Source organism: Phoca vitulina, unplaced genomic scaffold (genome assembly GCF_004348235.1).
Source record: "Phoca vitulina isolate PV1807 unplaced genomic scaffold, GSC_HSeal_1.0 scaffold35, whole genome shotgun sequence".
NCBI lineage: Eukaryota > Metazoa > Chordata > Mammalia > Carnivora > Phocidae > Phoca > Phoca vitulina.
In genome coordinates, this window is record NW_022589738.1 from 8,653,212 (window position 1) to 8,662,916 (window position 9,705).

The 9,705-nt window shown below is 45.7% G+C and overlaps 1 protein-coding gene across 1 annotated transcript; it reads left to right on the forward strand.

Annotated features, from left to right (window-relative positions):
* Nucleotides 1-738: 738 nt before the first annotated feature.
* On the forward strand, nucleotides 739-1,788 carry LOC116646003 (melanoma-associated antigen B16-like). Its single transcript, XM_032426484.1, has one exon. The coding sequence runs from the start codon at nucleotides 739-741 to the stop codon at nucleotides 1,786-1,788; it is 1,050 nt and encodes a 349-aa protein (XP_032282375.1).
* Nucleotides 1,789-9,705: the final 7,917 nt, after the last annotated feature.

Genomic DNA, 9,705 nt, shown 5'->3' on the forward strand with positions numbered 1-9,705 from the left:
TTTGGCTTTGGGAGTTTGAGGACTGTTGTCTCAAGTGAGCAGACAGAAGTTATCTTCATCTCTGTCAAGGTCAAAGTTAGGACCTCAAGTGAGGCTGGAGGGGACCACACATGCCAGAACAACAGAGCCCCCAACAGATGGCTGCCTTCCTCTGTCACCTCTGGGAGGCCAAGGAGGGTGTGACCTAATGAGGCACCCCCCTACTTCCTTTCCCTTGGTATTTGTCTCTCAGAGCTGAGAGGCTCTGAGAAGTGTTGTCAGTCAGAGGCAAGCCTTTGCTTCTTAACTCAAGAGGCTCAAGGAGATTAAGGTCTCTTTCTGAGGTGATAATCCTTGGGTGTGTAGAGGGTGGAGTCCCAGATACTCCCTGGGGTCACAATGAGGACTTTGAACAAAGACAGAGGGGGCCACTCACTCTAAAACAGAAAGGATCCCACAGAGCCGAACCCTACCTACCCTGTTGTCAGCCGTGGGAAGCCTTGGCTGTGTCAGCCGGCTGCACCCTGAGGAGCCTTTTCACTTCCTCCTCCAGCTTCTTGCAGGTCAGGAAAGGAGACCTGTGAGGCTCTAGAGCACTGTTCTCAGGAAAAGATGGGTGGAGACACTCTTCATCAGAGCTGCCACAGTTGAGTTTACCAGATGAGGCCACTCACATCCTCCCTTTCTCCCTAGGTTGTGGTCCCCTATCATCCACCCTTCTGCCCATATTCCTGCCTGCTACCACTAACAGAAGTGAGCATGTCTCAGGGTCAGGAGATCCCAAGCTGCACACAGGAACAACACTGTGCCCCCAGTGATATCCAAGGCCTGGAGGCTACACAGGTCTCCAAGGCTGTGGAGGAGGCCTCTCCTTCCATTTGTCCTCTGATGCCTGGGAACATGGAGGAAGCTCTGGCTGCTGGAATGTCCACCACTCCCTTGGGTCCTCAGAATGACTACTCATCTTACACTGTCATCACGGCCATCTCACCAAGCAAATCAGATGAGGGCTCCAGCAGCCAAGAAAACGAAGATAGTTTAACTTCTTCATCGGGGTCCCTGTCCGACTTCGAGAACTTCCAGATAGACCCTGAAGATGACAAGGTGATGATGCTGGTGCAGTTCCTGCTGCACAAGTATCAAATGAAAGAGCCCATCACAAGGGCAGATATGATTGATGTTATCCAAGAGTGCAATGATGACTTCCCTGAGATCCTCAGGAAAGCCTCCGAGCGCATAGAGCTGGTCTTTGGTGTTGATATGAATGAGGTGGACCCCACCAGCCACACTTATGTCCTTGTCAACAAACTGGGCCTCACTTACGATTCAAGGCTCGGTGATGAGGACAGCATGCCCAAGGCCAGCCTCCTGATAATTGTCCTGGGCGTGATCTTCATGAAGGGCAATTGTGCCACTGAGGAAGAGATCTGGGAAGTGCTGAATATGATGGACTTATATGCTGGGAGGAAGCACTTCATCATTGGGGAGCCCAGGGAGTTCATCACCCAAGATCTGGTACAAGAAGAGTACCTGGAGTACCGCCAGGTGGCCAACAGTGATCCTCCACGCTACGAGTTCCTGTGGGGCCCCAGAGCCCACGCTGAAGTCAGCAAGATGAAATTGCTGGAATTTTTGACGAAGATCCATGAGTCCGACCCCAGGTGCTTCCCATCCCAGTATGAGGAGGCTTTGAGAGATCAAGCAGAGAGAGCCCGAGCCAGACCAGCAGCCAAGGAGGGCGCTAGTGCCATGGGCAGTGCCCATTCCGGTGCAGGATCTGGCATCCCCTCCCGGCCTGCCCAGCCCTAGTGGGGTGGGAGGCAGATTCCTCACTTCGTCATTAAAATTATCAGTCAACCTTCTAAGTAGTGGAGTGCTGTGGTGTGGCTGTAGGGAACACCGCGCATAACATCTCTGTGTCCCTTTTCTATATAGTTCACGGGGAGGTTTATCTTCTTCATGGGTGGGGGGAGGGGAGTTTGGTTTCAGATGTTGTGCCCTTTAATACACCATTTTATTAGCTTTAGAATCTTAAGTTTATGAATGACACTGGTCATACGTTTATTACTACTTACGAAACTTAAGAATACAAGTTTTGCTTGTTTGTAAAACAAAACGGACCATCTTATTTTGTCATCTGGAAAAGGTCAATGATATTCAAATAGGCCTTTCTTTGGAAGTGTCAAAGAGTTCAGCAGTAAAATAGTTGGGATCAAGAAAAAAAACCCTAAAGATGGTCAAAAGATACCAAAAGATGGCCAATTCTTAGCCTCTCTTAACCCTCCCAATCTGCTGTTCTGTAAAATTAAATGACATATACAGACATTTGCTTGGATTCTGGATTATTTAAGAACATGTGAAAAATAAATATTAATAAATTATACCCCAGGTACACTGGCTCATTTATATCCAAATATTAATTCAGCATCTGCCTTTTGGAAAGCACTGTGTTAGTAGTGGGGATGCTAGGATAAACAAGACTCACTACCTGCCCATAGATTTTAGATTCTAGGAGCAAGAATCATGTAAAGAAAATAATGGTTGAGTATCCTTTAATACCAAAAGAAAAAGTAAAAAGGAATGAAGAGGTTGGGGGGGTTCCATATGAAGGCAGTCAAGTATAAATATCCTGAGACAGGCTGTGGACTTGGGAAATTACAAGCCCTTCAGTGGGAGGTAATTTTAAATTAAGCTGTGGTACACTAGTTGAGGCTATGGGAGTGGTGAACGGGTCAGACCCTCAAATGGTGTGTCTCAGGGTTGAGAATGAAAACTGTTCTTAGCGGCTACTTTGGGATTATGGGTTGGACCAGATCCCACCTGGGACAAGAATGGAAGCTATCCTGCATTCTTGCTCAAGTGCAGTTGGGTGTTTCATGAACATCATCTTCAAGGAGTTTGTGAGAAATGAGGGTGACATTTCCTTGAGGTGAGATACCCAAAAGCCACTGGGCTGGCACTCTGCCCTGGGCTCAGAGATCCAGAGCCTATACCATTCATTAAATGGGTTATGTTCAATACACTTTGGCAAACTCTAAGCAAGGCCTAGATTTTTCGAGGAGGTAAGTGAATGAAAGTAGAGATGGATTATTGGAGGGGCAGCTGGGAGGGAAGGAACGAGTTGGTCCTTGACACAAATTCTAGGAGTGTGGAGTTGTGTTCAGCTGAGAACTACTCCCCCAAACCCAAGTTAAATAATATATCCTCCACTGGGGAAGATTTACTAAGGTTTTCTTGTTAAGCAGCCATTTGGGCTGGTTTGGTGTGCCGTGTCCTAGAACACTGTGTATTCTCTGACATCTCCTGGGTTAACAAGTCCCAGAGAGGAAGGCACTAACGTCTGGGGTCAAAATCATCATAGTAGTAATTGCCGATCATCAAAGACCCCACACACACCATGCACCGTGCACTGTGCCAGGGGCTTGACATACAACACATACATTCTAATGGTCATGCATACAAGACAGGGCTGATCAAGCCCATTTCAAGACGAAGAACGTGAGGCTTAGAAAGTTTGTGAATGTTCACAAATCACAGGCCTAGTACGGGACAGAGTTGGGACTAGACCTCCTGTTTGAATTCTTCCAGAGCCCATGCTATTCTTCCTACTCCTTCCAACCTGGGGACAACCTTTTTTTTTTTTTTTTAAGATTTTATTTATTTGACAGGGAGAGAGAGCGCGCATGTGCGAGCGAGCGTGCCAGCGCACAAGCAGGGGGAGGGGCAGGTAAAGGGAGAGGGAGAAGCAGACTCGCCGCTGAGCAGGGAGCCTGACCCGGAGCTCGATCCCAGGACCCTGGATCATGACCTGGGCCTAAGGCAGATGCTCAACCAACTGAGCCAGCCAGGTGCCCCCTGGGGACAACCTTCTGTTAACTCATTTCTCTTCTTACTCCTCCATAATGCTTCTTAGAGGAGGTAAAAAGAAGGACCTTGTAGCCAAAGTAGGAAAAACGAATAGATAAAATGAAGGAATGTGAAAATGCGAATCACACACAATTTGGGCATTGTCTGTGGGGTTCATTTACCCAGAGTGCTGCTGCCTCACCGCAGGGTGCCTCGAGAGCTGCCTCTGCTCAGTAACTGACACAGGTGTGCAGTCCCAACACTTTCCCACATTACGGGACCCTTCCCCTGAGTCTTCCCCCATCGCCCTCCTGTCCAACTCTGGAAGCTGACCTGCTGTCCAGCCCTTCAGTGCGTCTTCCTCTGGACACTGTCCCCTGCTTCCAGTGGAACAGACAGTCCAGGACCACCTGCCCTCCCCCTGACTCAGAGGATTCCATTTTCTGCAGGCATCTCCTGGCTGACTTTCACCACGGCATTCCTCTGCTACAACCCCTTCTCTTAAAAGATTTTATTTATTTATTTATTTGAGAGACACAGACGGAGTGTGGGGGAGGGGGGGCGCGGGAGGAGCAGAGGAGGGGGTGGGAAAGAATCTCAAGCGGACTCTGTGCTGAGCACAGAGCCCCGATGCAGGGCTCGATCTCACGACCTGAGATCATGACCTGAGCTAAAACCAAGAGTCAGATGCGTAACTGACTGAGCCACCCAGGTGCTGCAACTGTTTCTCTTTAAAGAGTGAAGTTTAGGTACATGGTCATTCCCTGATGGGCTTCTTCACCATACTCTCCAAGTGTTTTACAAGTGGGCTTGTGAGTGGAGTCTAAGTAGGCACAGAACATAGTGCTTCTTGGGATGTAAACGTGAACTAAGAGAAGATTTTGAAACCACCTTGATATTTGTAGTAGGATTTTAATGGGATATCCTATTTGGGACTAGCCACTGAAAAGATACCAACGAGTAAGCATACCTAGGTAGTCAAAAACCAAAGCCTCACTCTTAAGAGATAGAGGGGGCAAGACCATGGAAATCCCTGTGCAAGCATCTATAAATCCCAAGTCTGAATTCCTATAACCCTGGAAGTCCTAGGAAGCAGGAAGAATGGAGATGCCAAGGATTGGTTCCTTGGCCTAACGTGCTATACTGATTAAAAAAGAAAAAAAAAATAGCTCGCCATCCTTATGTTATCTGTAGCTTGTGTACTTTCCCCAGAACGAAGTCCTTGTTTTCACGGCGCCTAGTAGCACTGTACAGATGTTCAGGCGCACTCAGTCCGGTGGAATACAGTAGACGCTCTCAAGTTAAGATACTGACCATGCAGCAAAAAGAACGAGGTAATTCTCACCTACTGAAATTATAGAGGTTTTTGCAAGTTTGTGCTACTGAGTGAAGAAGGGTGAACCTTTCCTGTAGGGATTTACAGGGTTCTTTTAAAAATCAGATGTGATCCTGTACTTGAAAGCATGTTCCAAAAAGGCCAGCTGCAAGGCGAAGAACAGGCTTCACAGAAACTACTCCAGGAAACAGAGGGTTACTGTCCTAACAAACCGTAATAGTTGCTCTTTATAACAACGGAAGGGACTGCAAGTGCTCATGCACATCCTTTCTTGGCTCCTTTCCTGGGTTCACAGGAAAGCTACATTCCCAGTCCACTTGCAATTAAGAAGGGTCAGGCAGGGGCGCCTGGGTAGCTCAATTAAGTGTCTGCCTTCGGCTCAGGTCATGATCCCAGGGTCCTGGGATCGAGCCCCGCATCGGGCTCCCTGCTCAGCGGGGAGCCTGCTTCTCCCTCTGCCTGCCGCTCCCCCTTCTTGTGCTCTTGCTCTCTCTCTCTCTGACAAATAAATAAAATCTTAAAAAAAAAAAAAAAGGATCATGTGACTACTCTTGCCAGAAGAAGTATTTGTCATTTCTGGGCCAACTCATTTGAGATCCAGGATGCTACCTCCACTTTCTTTCTTGCATTCAGTAGAAAGATGGAGAGCTCGTGTTGAGACATGGAACTACAAGATGGAAGCAGCCTATGTCTGAGTCACCAGTGAGCAAAGATGCACATCAAATTTTACGTGCACAAGAAATAAACCCTTGTTAAGGCATTCAGATTTTATGTTTTATGTTTTGCATCAGCTAGCAGTTATTTTATCTAGCTAATAAACAGGTACTATTTACGTTGTTAAGCGTATTTAAAATTTTTAATGACAAAGCTAATAATAGTGCATATATTCTCCTGTTGCAAGTATTTCTAACAACATACATAAATCTATCCCTTCCCTTTACCACGTTCCTCTAAAACTCTGCTTTCTCCTCAGAGGTAACTACAATAAAAAAAATATGGTGCCTATTATTTTAAAGGTAATTTTAAGCTTTTTAATACATAGATGCGCTATAAAAATATACTGTGTTTTTTTTTAACAGACTGGGTAGTGACGTACATACTGTTCTCCCACTTGCCTTTGTCACTTAATAAAACGAATGCAGCATCATTCCATGACAACACATATAAATTCACCTCATTATTTTAACTACTCCCTAGGATTCTAAAGTATGTATGTTCCATAATTAATTTAACTATTTTCCTCCTGATGGACGTATAAGTAGTTCCCATTAGTTTCTATGCTTAACAGAACTGAATCAACACCTTTAGACATTAGTTCTTGGGCAAATGTGCATAGGAAAGACATAACAAACCGAAACTGGGGTAAAGTGGAGAGGGTATGAAAATTGCACATTTTTGTAAATATTGCCAAAATATCATCCCACATATCTACCCATTAATATTTCACAAGTTGATGTACGTAAATAGCCTACACTCTCTTATTTTGTTTTTTAAATCCTTTAACTTTCGGTCAAACTTATGAAAAAATAATGTCTCACAGTTATATTAATTTGTATTTCCCTTCTTTCTAATCAAGTTGAGCAGAAAATGAACTTAATCTCTTGACCGTATAATGATACATTTCTGCAGCGATGTTCTGAGTCACAGGATTCCTCTGAACAAGTCTTGAAATTCTGATGTCAACAAGATATTTTCCTTTTGTGTTGAGAAGCAAAGATGTGGTCAGAACAACTGGGTGCCAGAGATTTGAGCCAAACAGGACATGCTGGACATGTGGAGGTGAGGGGCATGAGGATGGCAGGGGAGAGCAATTTCCAGAGTCCATGAGAAAGACCACAAGCAAAACCAAGTCCAAAGAGCATAGGGCAGGCTGGTAGTTGCGGATCTGAAAGTTCAGCATCATGTGGAGAAGTGACCGTAAGGGAAGGTGGTGGATGGGGAGGGGGCATGTAAGGACACTTACATAAATAGGCATGGAAAATTTCTGACTTACTTTTACCAGCTGGAAGTTGTCAAGTGATCTACGTGGGCAGGTCTACGGATGAAAGAGCCCAAAACTTATCAGACATCCCACCCGCTCTACCTTCAAATCCTCTCTACATATTGTCAGGCAGGGTATAGCTGTTTCCTCTGCATCATCTAGTGAGTTATTGATGGATTCTAGTAAAGCAACATTTCCTGATGACCCTGGGGGTTCTAGTGTATCCTTGTCAATGTACCTGGGCTGGGAACTATCTTTATGGCTCCTGAAGACAGCTATTTCCTACCTTGTATATGGTGGACCACTCCACTGAGGTTGGGGCTACATGAATGGGCGGGGTTAGTGAATGATGACGCACAGTGGAGACAGGTCAGGAGTACCATGAGGACATGGGAATTCCCAAGTACAGTGAGCAGTTGTTAACACTTTGGGTTTCTTCCATGGCAGCCAGAGGCCCTACCAGGGATTATTTTGAATCAGTGAATGTTAACTCTGGTACTTTGATTAACTGACTGATTGACTGACTGATTGATTGATTGATTGATTCATTCATTCATTCATTCATTCATCTAGCAAGTACTTATTGAATATATGCTGAGGGCAAACATTAAGTAAACAAAAAGAACTAGCAAGGCACCTACTCAGGCTATGGATGCAAGGATGGTAAGGAGGAGACAGACTTCACTTTTAAGAGGTTAAGGACTATGTGAAAGGGTAGGCGGTGTCTATAAGGACTCTGAGTTCTAAAGGTTGGCTGACTAGGCATAACTTGTTCTTAGCTGAGACTGAGGATAAATTTTGAGGAAGAAGAGCTGGTGGGGATTTCAGTTACAGGTAGAAATGAGGAAGGGTGTGGTGGATAAGTCAGTGTGGGCCAGGTAGATGGTAAGGTTTTGCCAGCTGTCCAGGTGGAGATGTCCAGTGAGCAGAAGAAAACATTAGTATGGCTATCAGGAGAGGGTCCCAGGCTGCAAAGGAGGTTTGGTTGCATCAGAAGTCATGCGAGGCCATAGAGGGGGAGGAAAGTCAAGTGTTGTGCATACAGTGACCTATATTCTGTCTCCTCCTCTGCCAACACTACTGGAAACCAAAATTACACAAAACTTAATCCAGGGAAGAATTTAAAGGGAGAAAGTCCTCCCCCATAAATCTACTACTTAGAGAGAGCTTTCCTATGTCCTTTAGCTCTCTTTTCTTTTTTTTTTTTTTTAAGATTTTATTTATTTATTTATAGAACAGAGAGAGACACAGCGAGAGAGGGAACACAAGCAGGGGGAGTGGGAGAGGGAGAAGCAGGCTTCCCACGGAGCAGGGAGCCCGATGTGGGGCTCGATCCCAGGACCCTGGGATCATGACCTGAGCCGAAGGCAGACGCTTAACGCCTGAGCCACCCAGGCACCCCTTTTAGCTCTCTTTTTTTTTTTTTAAAGAGTTTATTTATTTATTCATGAGAGACAGAGAGAGAGAGAGAGAGAGAGAGAGAGAGGCAGAGGGAGAAGCAGGCTCCCAAGGAGCAGAGAGCCCGATGCGGGACTCGATCCCAGGACCCTGGGATCATGACCTGAGCTGAAGGCAGACGCTTAACCATCTGAGCCACCCAGGTGCCCTAGCTCTCTTTTCTAAGCATGTACCTGTGCCTTTGTCTTTGTACTGCCTGTGCCTGTGTATCTGTGGCTGAGAGTATATGTGAAGTTGTAGATCATGACTTTTCAACCTCAAATCTGCTCTCTTGGGTCCCTTTCAGGACCCTACTCTTGACAGCCTTTGTTCAAGGCTGAGCTTACACCCACAATACACAGACACTTACCTGCCCTAACTAATGTGTCTGCTCTGGACAGTTGGCAACTCTGCAAGTAACTCCAGTTTCTCATGACATACTGAGCAAGGAGCTCGAGGTAATCTTGCATCCAGGTCCCTGGAGGTGCAAACTTCATGACACATTCTTTATCTAATTGGGGGACAGTGATTGTCAAAATTGTAGACACGTGACTGCTTATTACAGCTGCAGCTTTCCCCAGAAATCTGATCCAGGAACATAAGGAAGGCTGAGCAGTCTGGGTAAAATGGGGACTGTAAGCCCAGAGTCCTGTCCACTCAACTCCTTCTTCCCTCTGGAGGGCAGTGAGCCCTGACATCCACAGAACTCTGGGGTGCCCTCCAAGCACTGCTGGAGAAGCTGAGTGCTACATGACCCTGCCTCAGACATGGGCTTCATCTAGTGCTGACAGCCAGCCTGAACACACAGAACATGTTGTCTTTGTCATTCTGTCCTGCATTCGATAGTGACTTTATCAGGACACCCTAAATGTCCTGTATTCGGTTTTCAATAAGTTATAAAAATTTAGGAGTTAGAACTATTTTTCAACCACAGTAACTGGCAATTTAATCAGTTAAGGCAACACTAGCTGAAAATCATACCTCCACAAATAAAGATTGGTCTCTCCAGAGGTTTGGCTGATGGAAGATCAAAAGGGGGGGATTTAGAATTAAAGAAAGAAAATAATTCAATAATTTTTGGCCATAGTCCCATAGTCGTGAACAAGTAACCACCATTAACTACATG

Bases quoted from the DNA above. Each gene is read 5' to 3' on its own strand.
- LOC116646003 (XM_032426484.1), top strand. From the start codon at position 739: ATGTCTCAGGGTCAGGAGATCCCAAGCTGCACACAGGAACAACACTGT.